Here is a 23,173-nt window from a genome sequence, read left to right on the forward strand (position 1 = left end):
ATAACTGTGCGCTGGCTCGTGGCCTCAGAGAGACACCTGCAGAGCCTAACAATCCCGGCCACCACAGAGGACTGCATGTCGCACAAGACTCACACGCGTGTTGTTAGCATGCCGATGCTAGCATCGGCTAGCATCATGCTAGTATCGGTTAGCATGTCCACTAATGTCAGTTAGCATGTCTGGCATGAGTAGCTTGGCATATCTGGGGTGCATACTGCAGCTAGGCAAATTTGTTGACAATTAAGTGTTGGAAACAATATCAAAACCTTCTGGTTTTCCTTTTCTTCCATATGTTGTTATTCATTACGGTTTAAAAATGATGGAAAATGTGGCCATCACTCTATAACTGCACAGCAGCAGGTCATAATGCATGCTGGGATTTCAAGGTAAAAAGCGAACAGGGATACATTAACATTCAAGAAGGTACACCCCTCACAGAAGGGGTTCATTCCCCCAAATTTCAACATTTCGATCATGGAAATCATTATTAAAAGCAATGAGATTCGTCTCATCATTGTAGCAGTCAAGTGGAAAATAACTTTGCATTTCAAATAGATGTTTCATGAGAAAGGCGACAGCCTGCCTTTCCACTGTCAGATTACAGCCAGTCTCACCCTCAGAATGGGAATGAGTGGGGAGACACAGTCCACACACACACACACGCGCGCATGCACAAAAGTGTAACACAAAAATGAGTAGGGGTGAGGGGGTGGGATGCAAAGAGGCGTGAAATCCATTTTGGTGGCTTGGCGTGTCGGCTCCATCACTCAAGCACCCTGCATGGTAATGAGGACTAATTACTTCTTATTATTTTATCCCCCCCCCCTCTCCACCCTCCCCCCACCCCAGTCCAGTCTGCCACTAATCCTAATGATTCTCCAGTGGATCATAGTCTCTCTACCAGAACAGGACCTCAAGTGAGCATGTCAGTACAAGAAGAGAAGTAGCTGGTCTGACACTGACTGCCTCGTCCTCCCCTCCTCTTCCTCCTTGGTGGAGAGGAATTCAGAAACTGAAGGTGGTGATGAGGATGTGTGACAGGGGTGGTGTGTTGCATGTTCTTCACTGGCTGGGATCTGTGTGCTACAGGGTTTGGTTTGGGAAAAGTGCTCCAACTGTCAGAGATCTAGGGGGGGAGGGGTCAGAGGAGGAGGATAACCCTCACTCCAGCTCTTACAGGGGCCTGCTACCTGGTCCAGCCCCCCCTCAGACTGAAGACTGGGGCCTGCTACCTGGTCCAGCCCCCCCTCAGACTGAAGACTGGGGCCTGCTACCTGGTCCAGCCCCCCCTCAGACTGAAGACTGGGGCCTGCTACCTGGTCCAGCCCCCCCTCAGACTGAAGACTGGGGCCTGCTACCTGGTCCAGCCCCCCCTCAGACTGAAGACTGGGGCCTGCTACCTGGTCCAGCCCCCCCTCAGACTGGGGTCAGGGAGACTGAGGATGGAGGGGAGGTATCTTCAGTGAAGCATGCTGACAGCAGCACTCTTCTGCAGCACTTCCAGAGGAGAGACACACACACCACAACACACTCTTTCTCTCATACACACACACACACTTCTCAATACAATTATTTTCCCCTGGACAGAATTGATTGTCTAGCCACTATAATGAGCCCCATAATGTTTGTCAGACATATCTGATGCCCTGTGATGTGTGACTGGATATAGGTGTTCCATTAACCTGCTACAGTCTCTCAATCTGACAAACCTTAAACGCACGCAAACGCACACACGCACACGATAAACACTTGATGGACACAGACTGAACACTTGTTCTGTAAATAGGAAACACCATATATTCCGTTGACGTGACTGGCAGAACACCACCTTGCGTTTTCGGATAATCCAGGGACGTGATTGGTAGAATCTTGCATGCTAGGGGGATCCAGGGACGTGATTGGTAGAATATTGCATGCTAGGGGGATCCAGGGACGTGATTGGTTGAATCTTGCATGCTAGGGGGATCCAGGGACGTGATTGGTAGAATCTTGCATGCTAGGGGGATCCAGGGACGTGATTGGTAGAATCTTGCATGCTAGGGGGATCCAGGGACGTGATTAGTTGATCACTCACCGCAAACATGGCCCTGAAGTTGCTGAGGTCGGTGAAGACCTCCTCCACAGACGTCTTCTTGGGGTCGACGGCGAAGAACTCGACCATGCTGCAGTACAGGACGTCCATGTTGGCGTGCGTGACCACCAGCTTCTGCTGCTGCTCCCTGGCCGTCTGGACGAAGCTGTGGAGGCCTGGGGTCAAGGAGGACAACGCTGGAGGGAGAGGGGGAGGGAGGGGAGGAGGGAGGCACGGAGAGAGGGGGGAGAGGAGGGGGGGAGGTAGGGGGGAGGCAGGGAGAGAGGGAGAGGAGGGAGAGGGAGGAGGGGGGGAGGGGAGGGAGAGGGAGGGGACGGAGGAGGGGGGGAGGGAGAGGGAGGGGGGAGAGGGAGGGGGGAGGAGGGAGGTGGGGGGGTGAGAGGGAGGGAGAGAGGGGAGGGGGGAGAGGAGGGGGGGAGGGAGGGAGGGGGGAGGAGGGGGGGAGGGAGAGGAGGGGTGAAAGGGAGGGAGGGGTGAGAGGGAGGGAGGGGGGGGGAGAGGACGGGGGAGGCAGGGAGAGAGGGAAAGGAGGGGGGGGAAGGAGGGGAGGGAGATGGGACCTAACAGAGACCAGGCGCTAGCCCTGGCATAGCCTGGCATAGTTTGATCCAGACCGATTAACAGATATGAATCTGTCAGAGATATCTGAGTACTTAGAAGGCAGTGAATGCTTCACTGTTTGGGGGGTGTTAAGGGCAATAAAGTATCTGTAGAGCCTGGATATGGCACTGTATAATATAATAACACATCTCAAGAACAGGATTCAATGGCTGCCAGAGATGTCTATAATTACATCTAGAAATAACTTCAGTGTTAAAAGCTCTAAAGCAGGGGCTCACACAAAGTCTCAGAAAATCTCTCTCTCTCTCTCTGTCTCTCTCAGACACACATTCGAGACAGGAGCTGGGACAGGCAGAAGAAGGTGCAGTGAAAGTACCGCTGACAGGAGAGAAAGAATAGGTGGTTATAACAGAACAGGATGGAGAGAGACACAGTCAAAAGGCTGGGACCAAGTGAGGAAGATGACAGCTGAACTGTGATCAGGTGAAGGAGACTTCACATCATGCCTGCATGGTGGACTGAAGGAGTTCTGCTGTTGAGCATGAAGGAGACTTCACATCATGCCTGCATGGTGGACTTAAGGAGTTCTGCTGTTGAGCATGAAGGAGACTTCATGTCATGCCTGCATGGTGGACTGAAGGAGCTCTGCTGTTGAGCATGCAGAGACCATGCAGGACGCAAGAGCTACTGGAGCATATGGCATTCCACCTGAGATCGGTCAAGCATGAGTCAATACACACTCACAGTATGTCTCACACCTACACACACTCTTCCACCCCCCCCCTCCCACACACACACACACACAAAAGGAATAACAAACATAAGGACTAAGACACAAGCATACTAACAAGCATGGGTGGACACACATATACACACACTCTCTGTCTCTAGAATCATCCATCAGATGCCCCCCCCCCTCACCCTCCTCCTATGCTGCATAAAACCTTAAAAGAAGAATATGAAGTTATTAAAATCATGCTGGGAGGAGGATCTGCTGCAGATGAAGATGTTTCAACTCTTTCGCTTCAGAGCGAGATGGTTAGTATCCCACTGCTTTGATGTCGACTTAATGATTAATCCCTCTAATGAAGGTTAGGGCCCCTAAACTCTAATCTAGCAGAGTCAGATCACATGTGTGTGTGTGTGTGGTGAGAGATGGAGAGATTTCCCCCACCATCAAATGTCTCTCTATCCTAGACTCCCTTTATCCCTCTTCCTCCCACTCAGTGTGTCTCCTCTCTCTTTCTCCATCTTCATCTTTACACGTCTCTCTCTCTCTCTTTCTCACTGCCTCCCTCTCACTCTCTTTCTCATCTCTAGATTTCTCCCTCCCTCTCCCTATCCCCGTCCCTCTATCTTGCTGTCTGACTGGTTCTCCCTCCCCTCCCCTCCCACCCCCCCCCCTTCTCTCCCTCCCTCCCTTCTTCTCAAGACCAGGGCTGGAAGCCCCTATAGAGCAGTGATGAGACTCTGCCTGGGACACAGTCACTACCAACAGCTGCTCCCCAGAAAAACATGAACACACACACACACACACACAATGATGGGAGAGATGGACTGAGCTTTATTAGGATGACAGAGCTAGTGTAGTGTAGCTTGCTAGCTGGGGCTTACTGGTAATTGGCTTGGTGGAGGGGCACGCACACACACACGCCTATGTGAGGAAATGCAAGCCTCTTTTCTCTAATTAAAGTCAATGGATGGAGACTGGGGGACAAGGTCTAATTGCTTTCAATCAAAAAGCTGAGAAAGAGAGGGGGAAGAGAGAGAGAGGAGGGTAGAGAGGGGAAAACAGGAGGGTAATTACACAGGGGTTGGACGAGGAGCAGAGAGAGAGTCAGGAGCAGCAAAACACACACTGACACACACAGAAAAACACACTGACACACACACACACAGAGTAAGAAAATAAGTGAGTGAGTGAGCAGGACACCTTCCTGAAGTGAAACCCCAGCGACCCACACGGCGAGACGCCAGGCGCTCAGCCCCGCCGTCAACACGGCCAGGCGGGCGTACCAGCCGGAGGGTGAAGGACGGAGGGGCTCGACAGATCTGTCAAGCCCACTCAGAGTGCACCTCCCTGGGGGGGTGGAGCTGCTCCGTGTCCGGGGCAGCTACCTCACCTCCAGCACCCACACGCAGGGCTGCGGATCCAACGTGGATGAGCCAGGTGTGTGTGTGTGGGGGGGGGGGGGGGGGGTGTTACATTCAACACACACGCACACGCAGTGAATAATTAACACAGCTGTCAACCCTGGACAGGCAAGGTCAAATAAGGCCCTGTCTCAGTGTGTGTCTCAGTGTGTGTCTCAGTGTGTGTGTGCCATGTTGGATATAGCCATCTTGGTGTGGAACAGGTCGTCCTGGAGCGGGGAGGAGAAGGTGTCCAGGTCTCTCTCCAGCTGCAGCAGCTGACAGTCCATCTGCTTCAGGCACTTCTCCAGGTTCTCTGCAGACACTGAAACACACACAGGTTTGTTTCACTATCTTAGTGAGGACCGAGCATTCACTCCTGTTCAAAACCTTGTCATCGCTGACCTCTGACCTTAACCCTTCCAACTACTTCCAACCCTAACCCCTAACCCTAACTCTTAGAATTAGTACTTGAAGTTGTAGGCTTGAGAAAATGTCCCCACAAGGTACATTTGTTCTTAGTTTTCTATCCTAAGAATAGGTTCAACAAGACTACACACACTTCTCTGAACCAGGGTAGAGTGCATCTGGCTTAGATGCAAGCAGAGCAAAACAGCTTCTTAGAATGCCCTTAGGTGTGTGTATGCATGTGTGTAACCCGGTATGCCTCAGCAACCCCAGAACACCAAACCAGTTTCCACCAATCAAAGACTCTGCTGTAGCACTCTGTCAGTGCTCCAACAGCTGCAGTCCCAGACACAGGATGAGCACAGCTGCCAGTGTGTGTGTGTGTAAACATTACAGAAAGGATCACATCCTCAAAGGGACAACACAAACTTGCAAATGTCAGATTTGTTTATCATCTGTTCTTTGCAAGTGTGTGTGTTTGTGTGTCAGCACTAGAATAAAGCGAGAAGTGATGGAGCAGGTGTAGGTGTGTGTGTGTCAAAGCAAAACACTTCCCCCCCCTCCCCCACGGTGAACAGGTGAGGATGGAGGGATGACAGGGAGGGGAGGAGAGAGGATTTGGGGGAGCCAGTCACGGCTGACGGTCACAGCTAGAAAAGATGCTAACACGTGTCCTAAATTACCATGATTAAACAACGCCCGACAAAACGATGTAAGCTGCTTAGCTCAGGAAGCACTTTCACATCAGCGAGGTGCCCGCGCTTTCAAGTGGGGAAGATGAATCTGAGTAACTTTGATAATGAGGTGAGACATTGCACACAGGGACACTACACACACACACATAAGTACACTACACACGCAGGTACACTACACACACACAGGTATAGTGCATACAACACAGACAGACATGCAGAGAAACAGACAGGAAGAGAGAGAGACAGACACACACACACACAAGGCAGACGAGTGAGTAGGCAGAAAGGCAGGGCGACAGGCAGGCAGGGCGACAGGCAGGCAGGGCGACAGGCAGGCAGGCAGTCGTACAGCAAGCGTAATTTTCATCTGGCCGTCATCTGGTCTCTCCTCCTCTCTCCCTTATTCATCCCCAGCTCGGGCTCTCCTCCACCTGAAGGTAATCTCCCCCCTCTCTCTCTCCTCGTCTCCCTCCAGCAGCGCCCAGCTCCACGCCCTGCCCCAGGTTCTCCTAATGGCCCCGCAGTCCTCCGCTCCATCACCAACCTATCCCAGGGTGCACTGGGGCTGATGGGGTCTCAATCAGGTCAGCATTCAGCCTCCCAACCCAGGGATGAGGAACTCTGATTGTGGACGTTTATGTGAGAGCAATGATCACAATGCCCTGGTGGGCCAAGAGTGTGCGTGTGTGTGTTGTGCGTGTGTGTGTGTGTGTGTGTGTGTGTGTGTGTGTGTGTGTGTGTGTGTGTGTGTGTGTGTGTGTGTGTGTGTGTGTGTGTGTGTGTGCGTGTGCGTGTGCAGTTGCATGCTTCTGGTATTGATGCTTCCAGGATGGATATCTCCGTTTTGCTCTACACATGGATTCAGCCATATATGCCCATGACAGAGAGGTGAGTGTGTGAGTGTGTGTGTGTGAGTGGTCCATGCATGTGTGATAGCAATGGCTGACAAGTAAATGGACAGTGCTGCAAAGCAATCTCTCTACATCTCCCCACTCGTCTTTTTCTCCCCCCCCCCCCGCCGCCCCCGTCCCCTCTCTCTCTCTCAGCTTGAGTGATCCTAACAGCCAGGACAGAGGGGAGGGGGTATGGAAGAATATTCCAAGAGGTCAAACACCTCATTGACATCTCTTTAAGGTGCTAAGGACGGCCGTGACACACACAGGACCAGGACTGTATGCTGCACACACACACAGACACACACCGGACTGTATGCTGCACACACACACACAGGACCAGGACTGTATGCTGCACACACACAAACCGGACTGTATGCTGCACACACACACAGACACACACAGGCCCAGGACTGTATGCTGCACACACACACAGACACACACCGGACTGTATGCTGCACACACACAGACACACACACATTAAGAGTCCATCCATAACTCCAGCCCCTACACACCAACAGTAAGGGAAGAATCAAGACTTCCACCTAGTCTTGTAACCCTTCCATGTATCCATGTGTCCAGGTTCTCTCCTCCTCCTCCTCTTCCTCCCAGACTGCTGGCCAGACAGCCCACCCCTCCCTCCTCCCCCGGCCCTGACACTTCCCTCCTGGGGGTTGCCCCCGGCGATGTGACCACAGGGAACACGACCACAGTCTGTCCAGGCCCCCCCTCCCCACCACCCTGCACCCCCCCCAGCACTGGCTTCCTTCTGTCTGTCAGCTTACATTAGTCAGGCTGGCACTGTTACACAGAGAGTGTGTGTGTGTGTGTACTACCTCTGCTGGCTCTGTCCACATGCTGCAGGTCATCCAGGAAGTGGAGCAGGTCAGGGAGTTCCTGCTCACACACCTGGGCCAGGAAGTGAAGCAGGGTGGTCTGCTGGTCCGCCGACTTGGTGTCCTTAAGCTGGGGCACACACACACACACAAAACAAAATTACAGAATGGAGTGGAGCATAGTTGACTGTGACATTAGAAGACTGTGTGTGAGTGTTGTGTGTGCTTGTGAGAGAGACAGGGAGAGTGAATTGTGTGCATGAGTGAGTGTTGGTGTGTGACGCTCTCCTGTGTGTAAGAAACACATGAGACGACACACTGAGAAACGACCAGAAGCCTGCAGGAACGACACTGTCGTCTGTAGGTCTGACACATCGCTGCTTGAGGTGTGTGTGTGTGTGCCACAGACAAGGAACCAGCTACTGATAAGCTAAGACAAACACGTAACGATGCAAACTAGGAGGAGATGGTGTCTGTGTGTGTGTGTCTGTGTGTGTGTCTGTCTCTGTGTGTGCAAACAGTGAGGTCTAACTAGGCAGTGATAAATGGATGTGGCTGTATGTTGCTGTAGTAACAGCAGACTGTCTATTCTGGGAAGTGCTGTAATGACTGGAACACTGGTGTTGGTCAGCTAACACGCACACACACACAGTACACGCACACACACACACAGTACACGCACACACACACAGTACACGCACACACGCACACAGTACACACACAGTACACACACACACACACACAGTACACGCGCACACACACACAGTACACGCACACACACACACAGTACACGCACACACACACAGTGGTAGAGTTGGGGTTCAGGGTCATTTCAATGTCTTTTCTTTTTAGTCTTTTCACAAACCATAACTTAACTAAGATATAAATGTGTTTATTTCATGTCTTTTTATATACGGCTCCTATGCTGTGTGTGTGTGTGTTTCCGTGGCCCCTGTGCTGGCACCAGTTATCTAGACTGGGCAGATGAAGGAGAATAAGCAGGTTGTTGGTCCTTGCTGCTTTGATAGATGACTGCAGATAGAGATTTGTATGTGTGTGTGTGTGTGTGCTCTGGGTGTTTAAATCACATCACATGGTTCAAACAAGAGCGTCTCGCAAAGAAAGCCACTTAAGATAGACCTGCTGATAGGAGAGCCATACAGTCAGGGGGACATGAAAGACCTGGGACTTCAATGGGACACATCTCCCTCCCTCTCTCCCTCTCTCCCTCCCTCCCTCTCTCCCTCTCTCCCTCTCTCCCTCTCTCCCTCCCCCACACATTAACACATTGATGTATTTAAAAAGTGATGCTAGAAATCAGCAGTGGGGGTCAACAGGCCTCTGTGCTGTGACAGGCTGTGTGTGTCCACGTGACAGACATTTATCAGTCTGAGCGCACGCGTCCCTGCTCACACGTTAGTGTGTGCGTGTGTCCAGGCGTGTGTCCAGGCGTGTGTGCGTGTGTCCAGGCGTGTCCAGGCGTGTGTCCAGGCATGTGTGCGTGTGTCCAGGCGTGTGTGCGTGTGTCCAGGCTTGTGTCCAGGCATGTGTGCGTGTGTCCAGGCGTGTGTGCGTGTGTCCAGGCGTGTGTCCAGGCATGTGTCCAGGCGTGTGTCCAGGCATGTGTGCGTGTGTCCAGGCGTGTGTGCGTGTGTCCAGGCGTGTGTGCGTGTGTCCAGGCGTGTGTGCGTGTGTCCAGGCGTGTGTGCGTGTGTCCAGGCGTGTGTGCGTGTGTCCAGGCGTGTCAGGCGTGTGTGCGTGTGTGTGTGGCAGGCGGGCCGCACCTTGCAGAGGGAGCTGAGGTTGAAGCCGTAGGACTGGGCGTTGCGGGAGCCGGCGTTCATGTAGTTCCCCAGCAGCAGCACCAGCTGCAGCAGGCGCCTGAAGGCCACGCTGCGCCGCACCTCCTCGCACGCCGCGCTCACCGCCAGCATGTCCGGGCGCAGCAGGCTCACCTGCTCCTCAAACTGCAGCCGGAACAGGATGTGGTTGAGGCGCGGGCGGAGGCGCTTCACACTGCCCATCTGTGGAGGGGGGGGTGATGGAGTGGTGAGGTGTTTGGTGGCGGTGAATCGCACTGCTGATTTGGCAGCTATGTCCCATGGTGCCCCCCTCCCTTCCCTTTTCTTCCCCTCCTCTCCCTTCACTCCTCCCCCTCCTCCTCCTCTCCTCTGCTCCCCCTCCTCTCCTCCCCCTCCTCCTCTCCTCTGCTCCCCCTCCTCTCCTCCCCCTCATCCTTCCTCTCCTCATCCCCCTCCCACTGTCAAGCAGGACGAGGGAGAAGAGAGGGGAGACGGGAGAGAGGGAAGGATGATAACTAGAGGAGAAGGAGGGAAGGGAGGAGATGAGGAGGGAGGGGGGGGAGAAGGAGGAGGGGCTCTTGCCACCCGCACACCACTGCTTTTACGTTGGGCAGGCACAAATAATGGATTCTGGCAGTGATTTGATTTGGGGACCAGGCATGGCAAGTTAATTGCAGAGCGAGCATCCACAGGACAGAGAGTGGATGGGCGGAATATACAATAAGCCTCGTGTTGGATTACCACTCACACAATTACAGTCAATTGGGAAATATTGCATTGGATCTGAGGCCTCAGCAGTATGGCTGTGGATAGCTTGTGTGCGTGTGCTTGTGTGTGTGTGTGTATGTGAGTTAATATGGTGGAGAGATGGCAGGGGACGATTCCGAAGTATATGATGTCCTCACCCAAGGGTTTAATTAAGGATTCAGTGATGTTATCAAAGGACTGTGTGTGTGTGTGTGTGTGTGTGAGCATGCGTGTGTGTGTGTAGCTCCACACCCCAGGACTGCCAGTCCCAGTACCTGCTACACCTCCTGCATGTGTATGTCCTTCTGGCTTTACACTTCAGCACCACCAGCAAGAGAAGGTGTGAGCAGGGGTGACTGTGTGTGTGTGTGTGTGTGTGTGTGTGTGGCGTTTGAGTGCGTGTGCATGTTTGAGCGTGTGGCGTTCACAAGTGTGTGTGTGCTGTGTATGAGTGTGTGTGTGCTGTGTATGAGTGTGTGTGTGCTGTGTATGAGTGTGTGTGGGGGGGTAAACATGCTCGAGTTAGTGGAGGTGACACCAAAGCTATGCCTGGAGACTAACAGCCTGATTCATGTGGGTAAATATCCTGGCAGGGTGTAAGGGGGGGGGGGGCAGTGCACACCCCCCCTTACACCCCCTCACCCCCCTCAGATGCATGGCACATCAGACACATGTCTAATCCGTGATGAAACACACTTTGATTCACAGAGCTGCTTGTCATACGTGTTTGACGGGGGATTATCTGAGGAGCTGGCGACACGCACAACTAGTTGATGGAGGATTCATTAGGAGTCTTTTGAAACTGCTTCTGAAAGGTAGTCAGACACTCATTTAGTGTCTCTGTCTGCAGGTCAGAATATTACAGATTAATGGAGGAGGGCTAGTGACTGAGCCTTGATGTACTATGAGAACTCTGTGTGTGTGTGTGTGTGTGTGCCCGCACTGTGTTTAAAACACCACACCTTGACTGACTTCAAACAACTTCTTAATTTCAGTAGGGATGAAGAAGAAGGGAGAGAAGGATGAAGGAGAGAGAGAAAGAGAGAGGGATAAAGAGGAGAGAGAGGGATGGAGGAGAGAGGGGAGATGTAGTGGAGACAGAGAGAGGAGGATGGAGAGCAGACAGAGAGGGATGAAGGAGAGACAGAGGAAGAGAGGGATGGAGAGGAGAGAGGGGGTGTAGAGGAGAGGGGAGGCCTAAGCAGGAACAATCACTAATCAAGAATTCCTTTTGAACCTGCTGTTGTGTGCTAGAGCCCACGCTATGAGCCAACACAGGTTATATAAGCCAGCTGCCGCCCTCACCTCTCTCTCTCCTTCATCCTCTCTCCTTCTTTCTCTCTCCCTCTCTCCCCCTTTCTTGCTCTCCACCGGTAGACTACACTGACAGACATTTCTCCAGGTCGCTCTGTAGCAGTATATTTAGAAGGAAACACTATCAGGCCAAAATATATAAAGGCTATGTATTTATATCAGTTTTAGCGGTATGAAGTGACCAATGTTTGTGTTCTTAATTTGTTCACGTGTGTGTAAGTGAATCATTCTACATTAAGACAGAGGAGGGAAGGCTACATGTATTTTCTACATGTCTGATTCTCCTCAGAGAGACTAATTAAGACGTCTGGAGACAGAACTAGGCTCCTGTCAGAGCTGAGGTAGAGGGATGATCAGTCCACAGATGTCCTCCTGCTCTCTCTAGCCCCACAGCATTAATTACCCCTCTCCACTGAATTACACACATAGGATTTATTAGCGTGTGTGTTCCTGTGTGAGTATGTGGTCCTGTGTGTGTGTGTGTGTGTTCCTGTGTGTGTGTATGTGGTCTTGTGTGTGTGTCTGTTGTAGCAGAGAGTCAAACCGCCAACACAACCATTTCTGATCCGATTATGATAAGTCAGTCAATCTTGATATCAAAATGATTGTACCATACTAACAAAACTATTTCTGAACGTTTTGTTATATTTTGAAGTTTAAGCATTCCATGGACATTTGAAATATTGACTTCAATCTACCGACCACTTCACACCTCTTATCTCAGGACAACGCCCGGTCAGGTAAACTGACCAATGAAAAGCTCACCCTCAAAAAGGGATACCCCGCATTTCTTGGATTATAAAAACCCAAGATGAACAATCACACCCCGCTTGTTCTTAGGAATTAAACTGAAGTGAACGCGTCATTTCTAAACTATTCCTCTCAACCTGCAAATTCACTGAGCGCCCGGAACTTTGGCAAAAGATTCCGTTGTTCTATTTTCGTTGGACGAAAACGAAACCTGTGACTCTACCCTTCTTCAAGCCGACCAAAGTAACTGCGATTTGCTATATTTCTTACTTGTGAACATTGGCATATTGTGGTTGAATTTGTTATGTTTGATTCTAGTTGCAAATGACTTAACCTAGCTCTCGTTAGGACTATCCTACCATCGCATAGACTGTCCAGTTGTCTCTTGAGGCCTATCTCTCCTCCCCTGTGAGTGTGCATGTGTTCCTGTGTGTGTGTCTGTGGTCTTGTGTGTGTTCCTGTGTGTGTGCATGTGTTCCTGTGTGTGTGTATGTGTGACTCACCACCACTCCAAACTGCTCTGGTTCAGAGAGGCTGGAGTACTGGTCCTGGAACTGGGCCAGGGCGTTGAGCTGTTCCTGTTCTGGAAGGTGCTTTACCAGGTTCTGGAAAGACAACACACCTGACCTCAGGGTTCTGGAGACAGAGCGTGTCCGTGTGTGAGTGTGTGTGTGCGTGCGTACCTGGATCATGGGTTCAGTGAGCTGCTCTTCATCCACCTCCAAGATCATCCGTCTGATCTCCTGGTAGGGCATCCTAAAGGACCCCAGGAAGATAGCTGCGCACACACACACACACACACACACACACACACACACACACACACACACACACACACACACACACACACAAACAAACAAACAAACAAACACAGACACATTCGAAAAAAAAAAATACATTATGAAGATAAGTGTTATCCAACGCAAGAATGTGTCTGTGGTTTGCAGGTGTGTATGTGTGCGTTTGAGACTTCAATAATTACTTTCCAGGTGTAAGCCAGTTAGACGTACACATAGAAGGAATATCCAGACTAACCCCCGGGGGATAATGTGTTTAGAGATGCATGAACGTCAGTTTCATACATTGTGTCTGGCCTACATAACTTTATTAAAATCAGTCTGGTACTCTGACTTTCCCACGCTGTCTCTCTCACTTACTCTCTCTCTCAGCCGAGGCAAAACTGTTCCTCACTCACTGACACACACTCTAAATGAGTGGGACATTACAGTATCAGCGAGCGAGGGTCTGTGTGTGTGTGTGTGTGTGTGCTGATGAGATACAACGACCAAATGTCACTCGTTCAGAAAATTGATGGAAGTTTTGAACACCTAAAGAGTTACAAGTGTAAAATAATCGATATACTATATAGATGAGAGCTTTTTCTGCATGTCACTTTCTGGCAGTAAACTACTAACTGCTCACACACAAGCACCACACAAGGCAGGACACACACACACACACACAAACATACACTACACACACTCTCAAAAGTGCCACACACACACGAGGGCACGCACACACACACATCGTCTCTCCATCCTTGCGACTAGCTTCCTTTCTTGTGCTCTGATCACAGGCAGTTCTCCTCACAATCAGCAGACCGTTGCATCTCTAATAACAAGCTTTATTTCTGGTAACTGTCTGATCCCACTTAGCACCTCTGGGTTTTCATCTAATGAAAAATATGTGCGTCTTTCAGCGTGCGTGTGTGTGTGAGTGCATGTGAGAGTATCCGGGCATGGATGTGTGTGTGTGCTGGGAGAGCAGGTGTTTCGGGGCTGGGGTTCATTAAGCCTTGCAGCTTCTCTGCAGCGTCTCAATCTACTTCCTGCTCTCGTCTCAGCGACGTGGAGGGTTCCAGAACAGAGGCCACAATGGCGAGAATTACCGAGTCTCTCCGCATGTATCAGTATGCCTTCTAAACACTGAACACTTCAGATGAGTGGGGGGGGAGGTGTGTGTGAATATTAAGAGAGTGACAGCTGGCTCTGTGTTCACCTGTCAGGAGAGAGGGATGGAGGGGGAGAGAGTAAGGTGCTGTATACATTCAGAGAGAGAGAGAGAGATAGAGCGAGAGAGAGCGTGAGGTTGGAGTGAGAGGTGAGACTAATTGACACCTTGAGTGTTCTCAGCAATAGGTTCATTGTCGTAGCCAACCTCCCCCCTCCCTCCCTGTGTGTGAGTATGGTGTGTGTGTGTGTGTGTGTGGTACCTACACAGGTTCTGAGCTATCTTTGGGTCCAGCACCTTCAGATGTTTGACTCTCTTCTTGATGGAGGTCTTCTGTTCAAACTCTTCCTCTCTCCTGGCTGAGAGGAGACAAGAGAGGTTGGGCTGTTATTCAACACACACACACACGCGCATGCACCATACACACACACCAAGCTGAGCAGCGAGGACCAGAGTGGAGGCGACGTAGCTGAACTGAGTTGGAGGTGTTGAGAGGACAGAGTACTCAGATCCTCAGGTCTTCATGTAAACACTCTCTGAGGGCCAATCAACAGCCAGAGACCATGTGTGAGGGGCGTGTGTGTGTGTCAGTCCTCGGGTCTCACTCAATGTCGACCCTAAAGGGATGTCACACTGCCAGATGGGTATGGAAAAAGGGATTATGGGAGAACTGTGTGATGAGGCTGGCACAGGACTACCTGAGAGATGCTCGCACACACACAAACGCGCCACCAGGTCCTCCCTGAGCACAGCAGGGGAACACGGAGGGTTACATAGTTACATGATTAACGACACCGGATTAAGAGAACAGAACATTTGTCTCAGGAGGATTCTGGGTAATTGTTGGGTGGGGAGGGGGCTCAGGGCCGGCGGGGGTGAACAGGCCTTCAGCTTGGGCCCTCATGCCACACACACACACACACACACACACACAGCCCCATTTGCGAGAAGCTACACACAGACGATCACAATCTTCCTGATTCTTAAGGTTATCCCAGGCACCATACACACACTGGTAGCTATACACTAGCAGGGTAGCATAAACCACCAAACACACTGGTAGAAACACAATGGAAGACTAGCAGCTCAGAGCTAACCACGTGAGGAGGAGGAGGAGGGAGGGGAAGAGGAGGGAGAGATGAAGACTTACGTGGCTCTTCCACAGTGACTCTCTCCTCACAGTCTTCAGACAGAGACGTAGCAGGAGCAACAGAGAGACAGAGGAACGGGAAGAGACAGAGCAGACGACAAGCCATTGAAATCCAATGTTTTGATGAAATGATGCGATACTGAAGGGACTTTCGAGACACTCTGCTAGATGAAAACAGGCATTGTGCATTCGCCCGTGGTTGGGACAGTGGCGGGGGGGCGGGGGGTCTGTTTGATCCGACTTGTTCAAACACGTTGAAGTGCAGTCACACCTGGTCACGCCACCCAGACACGGCCTCTGAGAGGAGCTTCATTCATCCCCACCACGGAGATGAGAGGAACAGAAATAAGACTGGATACCCCCCTACCACACACACACACACAGTTCAGGTGGTTATCAGCTAATTAAATCGCTCCCATCCTCCGCATCCCAGATCTAACTGCTTGTTATGCACCCGCCAATTAAAACGCATCGCTGGGGGGGTCAAGGGTCACTGGTTAATCAATCAGAGGCGCCCGGCGTGCATATCCCCGGCACCATCAGCCAGGAAAGGGGACAGATAAGCCAGGGAGAGAAGGAGATAAGGAGACCGTGTGGAGCTGAGTGCAGCAGGTAGCTCACATCACCGCTAACCTGCTGGAGTTCAGACACACACACACACACACACACCGGTACACACACAGTACTAGTATTGACTTAAGAGAGAGGGATTTGGAAGCACTCAGGGACGGGGACACACACTCACTCAGTCACTCACTCTCCTGCAGGTTTTGAGGTGGTGCCCAGGCTGGAGGGAGGGCCTGAGGACATGTACTGAGTGATGCCCTACATGGCAGGCTAGCCCTGACAACGCACACACCCCGCTCCTCAACACAAACAGACGCACTGCTCTCCTTCTGATCAAGAGCTTTCTAATCAGTGAGAAGCCTTACTGGAAACTCTCCTCCTTCTCACCACTCCCTCCCCCTCCCTCCCCTCCCTCCCTCCCCCACCCCCCTCCCTCCCTCCCCCACCCACCCCCCTCCCTCCCCCACCCACCCCCCTCCCCCCCTCCCTCCCTCCCTCCCTCCCCCAACCCCCTCCCTACCCCACCCCTCTCCCTCCCTCCCTCGGGGTCTCCGGCACTACATCAGCTCTGTGGAGAAGAGCACTTTGATCTCTAGAGACCGATAAAGAGCACACTGACTTACTGGAGGAGTGACTGTGTGTGTGTGTGCGTGTGCATGTGTGTGCGTGTTAGACAGACAGACAGGCTCCCTAAATGAGTACCCCCCCCCCCCCCCCCCCGTCGTTCAGGGAGATAACACATCCATGTTGCTTCCCCTTTACATCAGCCTCCATTATTTATGGCCTGTTGCTCAGATAGCATCCTAGTTTCCGAGTGCAAACACACACCCCCCCAAGTCCAAGCATGTGTATCAGCCCTACCCCATCACACGTATGCGCACACAAACACACACACACAAACCCACCCCAAGTCCAAACATGTGCATCAGCCCCCCAAGCACACAACCCAACAGAGGGGAAGTCTAGGAGAATTGAATAAGCGTTGCTTCTAATGGCCCATGAAGGCAACCATGCAGGTAAGACTTTAATCATTGTTATTCGGGGAGTATTAGTAGCAGGGAGACATCACTGGAAACAATCAGTACAGGGTGACTGGTTTAACTGCTGCTGGGAGACGGGGAGAGAGATAGAGAGAGAGATAGAGAGAGAGAGAGAGAAAGGAAGAGAGAGAAAGAGACAAGAATGAAAGAACAGAAAGGGATGGAGAGAGCAAAAGATGATTAAACAGCATTGTAAAGTGGAACATAAACTTCCATTTATCCATCCAGTGAAGTAGAAGAGCTTGCAAAGATGTGTTTTCATAAAGAAGTACTGAATAAGAACGACTCTCTCAAGCCAAAGATGTACCCTACTATATGAAAGAGGTGATATCTCCCCCTCTCCCGCTCTCCCTCCCTACCATCAATCATTGTTCCCTGCGTCACAAGTTCGTCCACAGTTTGGCATGCCTGGATAAAAGTCTGGCTCTCTGAAACAAGTCTGCAAATGCACAGCTCCATGTTCACACACAGACTCAAGCCTAGGCTGGGGAGGGGATTAGAACAAATCTGACATGTCAATACATCAGTCACGCTGACAGAAGAAAGCTGTCTCTCAATATCTATGTCAGTCTCACACACACACACACACACACACACACACACACACACACACACACACACACACACACACACACACACACACACACACACACACACACACACACACACACACACACACACACACACACACACACACACACACACACACACACACACACACACACACACACACACACACACAGTAGACGCCTGGACAGACACAGAGACACAATTCTGTCCTCAGGAGAAGAGCAGTCTGGTGAGGAGATTGATTGGGCGCTTGACATTTGGGAGAGATAACGAGAGAGAGAGAGAGAGAGAGAGAGAGAGAGAGAGAGAGAGAGAGAGAGAGAGAGAGAGAGATAACAAGAGAGAGAGACAGAGAGAAAGAGACACGGGCTGGAGAAGATAATTAGTCGCACAGAAAAAAATGAATTCATTGATCTGCTGCCTTTCTCTCTTCTGCCCTCCCTTCTTTCCATGTATTAGAGGAAGAGAGACAGAGAGAGGGATATAAGAGAGAGAGAGAGAGAGAGAGAGAGAGAGAGAGAGAGAGAGAGAGAGAGAGAGATGTTAATGAAGGCGTGGGGGTGTGCAGGTCTAATAAAAGCTAGCCGGGGCCTGTCTCCCTGTTATCCAGCCCCTTCAGCACCCTGGGCCATAATTACAGCAGGACTCATTCAGACAGCACAGAGACAAGCAGCCCTCTGCAGACTCTTAACATCCTTGTCCCTTTCACTCGGTTTTACACGGCTGAAACACACGAGAGGGGAGGGGAGGAAAACAGAAAGCCTGCTTGTAAAGAGCCTGGTGTGGGAGTCTTCTTCCAGGACCCGCATCAGAGAGGGTCAGGAGAAACGCAGCCACAGCCCGTGTGTGTGTGTGTGGTCTCTCCTAAGAGGGATAGACCTGCGCTGACATGCTCTCAGTGGGGTAGGACTGCCCTCTAAAGGGCCTTAAGGGATACTCAGACCTGTGTATGTACCTCTCTCCCCCTCCCTCCCTCCCTCCCCCTCCAGACATGTTTCTCAGAACAGTGTTATAGATGTACAGTTAACAGATATGGAGTCCTCCCTCTCCTCTCAGGTGACAGCTCTCGGGTTTGATGAAAACCTAAAACCTGTTCACTCATCCTTCCTGTCACTTAGCCTACTCCCCCTTATCCCCCCCCTCCCTCTATTGTCATTATAGAAAAAGTTGGAAACAAGTCTATTATCAATCCCTCCCCAAACACAAACACACACACAGATACAAGCACACATGCACACACACACACATGCACACACACTCAATAAAAAGGAGCACAGCTGAAAAATAACCACTGGAAAATAAAGTAGTGGAAGCAAATGTGTTTTAAACGAGCCAAGCCATTACTTTGCTGATACAAGAGGCTGAGAGGACAAATTGCAAATAAATGGAGGTGTTGGTATTCTCAGAGCCAGAGATATGACACACACACACACGCACACACACACGAAGCAGAGACGGAGGGAGACAAACAGCAGCGCGAAGCTGGGTACAAAATGAGAAAGTCACTGAGGGGACACACACACACACAATACAGAGAGAGCCAGAGAGGACCACACCTCTCAACCAGTTACAGCAGCTGTAGTATCCCCTGCATCATCACCTGCATCATCATCATCATCATCATCACCTCCATCATCATCATCACCTCCATCCTCATCATCACCTCAATCCTCATCATCATCACCTCCATCCTCATCATCATCACCTCCATCATCATCATCATCATCACCTCCATCCTCATCATCATCACCTCCATCATCATCATCATCATCACCTCCATCCTCATCATCATCACCTCCATCATCATCATCACCTCCATCCTCATCACCTCCATCCTCATCATCACCTCCATCCTCATCATCATCATCATCATCATCATCACCTCCATCCTCATCATCACCTCCATCCTCATCATCATCATCATCATCATCATCATCATCACCTCCATCATCACCTCCATCCTCATCATCACCTCCATCCTCATCATCACCTCCATCCTCATCATCACTTCCATCCTCATCATCACCACCATAATATCATTATCATCACTCTTCCTTCCCCCCGTAATCACATCACCATCTTCATCAACCCCGTAATCTCATCATTATCACCACTATCTTCTCATCTTCACCACAACCACCAATCATGACTTAATTACTAAATCATCACCCTCATGTATAAAGTGGTATCTGGAATTATGCAGAGAGCATTATGTGTATGTGTGCGCGCATATAGAATGACCATATTAGATGGAGGCCTTTCAGCAGTGGTGCTGAGAGTCTGTAGTGATAATGTCATTGATGAGGGCTCCCACAATGGCACCAATCAAACTGCCCTTCACAGAAAATCATTAAAATGCATCTAATGGCTCCTTAAATGTCACCACCCAGGCATAGCTATGGTGTTTGTGTTTGTAAATGAGGATGTGTGTTTATATGAGTGTGTGTGTGTGTGTGTGTGTGTGTGTGTGTGAGAGAGAGCCCACCTTCCCTGGCCAGCATGTGTTGGTATCCTGCTGGCTTCTTTAGATAGCGCCTGGTGTTAAACACAAACCAGTCCAAGTAGATTAAAAGCTTTGGAAGTGATTCCATTGGCTAATCTACCTCCAACCCTCGAAGACACTCAGGCAGGGAGTTAGCTGGTACTGCTCTGCCTCTGTGGGGTAACACGGTGTGTGTGTGTGTGTGTGTGTGTGCTGTCCTTCCTCTGTCCTGTGTCTACCTCTCCCTCTACAGTCATTAGTTGGAACGGGACTCAACAGAAAGAGACAAAGAGAGAAACAGAGAGAGAGACACAAAGAGAGACAGAGAGAGAGACACAGAGAGAGACAGAGAGAGACAGAGAGAGAGACAGACAAAGAGAGAGATGTTCTACAGACAGTAGAAAAAGGGCGTCACAGGCAGACCTGGCTACACAGGGAGGAGAGGCTGTGCTCTGTCTCTCTGCTACACAGGGAGGTCGAAACAAAGCTCCCTTTCCTAACCGAATGTGACCTTTAGAAAGAGATTCGAACAACAGACAGTGATATTTCCCCCAAAATAGAAACAAAAATAATTTAAAAAAAAATAAAATAAATGGAGAGTAACTGCTCAATTTTGGCAGCAAGCCTGCCATGTAGAAACATGCCATGACCTTAGGTAAAGCCAGTAGGAAAAGCTTTTGTGCATATGTGCCTTTTCTACTTTAATCTGCTTTTCTTCTGTTTTATTCACACTATGCAAGACTATTTGTCTAATAGTACATCACATGCAACTATGCATTGTTATAATTGTTTGAGATGATCATTCAGTTCTAGGATGTTTGGAATGTGCTGTCCCTTCACTGTGGACTGCTTTGACAACACTTTTTCAACTGGAACATTCATGCTATGAAGCGTATTGAATAGAATAGAGAGAGAGAAATGAGGGAGACCATAACAGGGGTGGAGAGAGATGAAAGAGTAAAACAGAGCGCTGCCCTTTCCACAGCTTCTGCTCCCGCTAATAAACAACATCCAATTATCAAAACCCCTCAAAGATCTCTCCAAAGTTTACACTTTGTCTCCAGGACACGGACATCTGCTAACACCAGCCACAGCACCAGGGGAGAGGGGGAGGGAGGGAGGGGAGAGGATGGAGGGAGGAGGGAGGGGGGAGGATGGAGGGAGGAGGGAGGGAGGAAGGGAGGGGGGAGGATGGAGGGAGGAGGGAGGGAGGAAGGGAGGGAGGGAGGGGGGAGGATGGAGGGAGGAGGGAGGGGGGAGGGAGGAAGGGAGGGAGGGAGGAGGGAGGGAGGGAGGAAGGGAGGGAGGGAGGGGGGAGGATGGAGGGAGGAGGGAGGGGGGAGGGGGGAGGGAGGAGGGAGGGGGGAGGGAGGAAGGGAGGGAGTGAGGGGGGAGGGAAGGGACCCTTTTCGAAAAGTTCATTTTGTCTCAACATCTCATCTTCTGTGAGCCCTCCCTCTCCCCGACGCCCACCCCTGTTCTCTGGCGGGCTAGCCCATCAGGGAGGTGGTGGGGGGGCATGTTTTCTTGGCGAACGCTGGGAGCCAGACAGATGGGCCATTGGCAGCGTTTCCCAGGTTACGGCGGCATGGGAGGGGCAGTGATGCTGAGCCCGATCCCAGGAACCCTCTCTGGCACGACGAGATCTGCACTCTCTACTCTCCCGAACATGCATGATGGAACCAAGTCTTGAGGCTTGTGTGAGGACTAAAGAGAGAGAGAGAGAGAGAGAGAGAGAGAGAGAGAGACAGAGACAGAGACAGAGACAGAGACAGAGACAGAGACAGAGACAGAGACAGAGAGAGAGAGAGAGAGAGAGAGAGAGAGAGAGAGAGAGAGAGAGAGAGAGAGAGAGAGAGAGAGAGAGAGAGAGAGAGAGAGAGAGAGAGAGAGAGAGAGAGACAGAGACAGAGACAGAGACAGAGACAGAGACAGAGACAGAGACAGAGACAGAGAGAGAGAGAGAGAGAGACAGAGACAGAGACAGAGACAGAGACAGAGACAGAGACAGAGACAGAGACAGAGACAGAGACAGAGACAGAGACAGAGAGAGAGAGACAGAGACAGAGACAGAGACAGAGACAGAGACAGAGACAGAGAGAGAGAGAGAGAGAGAGAGAGAGAGAGAGAGAGAGAGAGAGAGAGGAGAGTGAAAGAGAAAGAGGAGGGTAAGAGACAGCAGGATGAGAGAAAGGAGAGAATGAAGGGAGGGCACTATAAGGTAGGTGAGATAACTGAGGGGCAGTGATAGAAAGAGAGAGCGAGAGGGATTAAGGACAGGATGCACCTGTTCATACATGATGTCACGGTCTAAGAGATGAGGTCCAGTTCAGCAGGAAGCAGAAGGTAAACTATGCCTATTAGAAGAGGCGCTGGGAATCATCCAGTTAATTCTCTTAATCAAAAGCCTAGTTGATTGAATTCAAATACAAACAGAAGTTAATTGCATTGTTTTCCCTTGCCTGTTCATTAAGAGTTTATTAATCAGCCCCCTAATTAATTTGCAGATGCCTCTGGCAGAGCTGCTGCTAATAGGGAACGGCATGTCCGCTTTTCTAAATTGGAAGATTTTGATTGAAGCGTTACGGAGGAAACTTTGTCTGGTGAGGGGAAAGCTTATTTTGCGACATTAAGGGGATACTTTTAAGTCACTGGCTCCTAGTCTAGAAACCATGATTGCTCCTAGATATCCATTAAGGATAGGGACTGTGGGCAACTCTTTTCATTAAGGTTACATTAAGTACCATGTCGCTACACGGAAATACTTATGTAATGCTTGCTACTGTAGGTGTCACTATGTAGGTACATGCTAGTTCATGTAACCTTTGTGTGAGGGGTTGCCCAACTCTGCAGAGAGCAGTTTTAATAGCCAGAAGAAACAAGTGTGCTGCAACATGCTTCTTCTTAACACACTCACCTCTCCTATTTACTGCAGAAGCCTTCTGCTTGCTCATTCAGTCCATGCCAGAACTAACATTTTGCTTGTAGCTTCCAACTGTGCCTGGATTCTTTCGTTCCTTGCTGTGCCCTTTGAATATTTATTTTAATAAATGCCTGAACGGCAAAAATATAAACAGATGGTTCTCCGCATGTATTTGCTAATTCATATCATGCCACCAAGTCTTTTGTAGTAAGCGTAGTTCTGGTGGTGTTTTCATTCCAAGCCCTCAACTTTCCCCTGCC

General features: G+C 50.5%; 1 protein-coding gene across 1 annotated transcript in view; it reads right to left on the reverse strand.

Moving 5' to 3' along the window:
• Window positions 1–23,173, reverse strand: part of LOC134007848 (protein diaphanous homolog 3-like) — a 93,268-nt gene that overhangs the window by 6,369 nt on the left and 63,726 nt on the right. Inside the window, 7 exon segments of the mRNA XM_062447564.1 lie at window positions 2,075–2,239; window positions 4,990–5,111; window positions 7,619–7,748; window positions 9,403–9,642; window positions 12,735–12,836; window positions 12,915–13,009; window positions 14,448–14,540. Coding sequence (XP_062303548.1) covers window positions 2,075–2,239; window positions 4,990–5,111; window positions 7,619–7,748; window positions 9,403–9,642; window positions 12,735–12,836; window positions 12,915–13,009; window positions 14,448–14,540 — 947 coding nt within the window.

The sequence above is a fragment of the Osmerus eperlanus genome, chromosome 21 (assembly GCF_963692335.1).
Source record: "Osmerus eperlanus chromosome 21, fOsmEpe2.1, whole genome shotgun sequence".
In the NCBI taxonomy this organism is placed as follows: Eukaryota; Metazoa; Chordata; class Actinopteri; order Osmeriformes; family Osmeridae; genus Osmerus; species Osmerus eperlanus.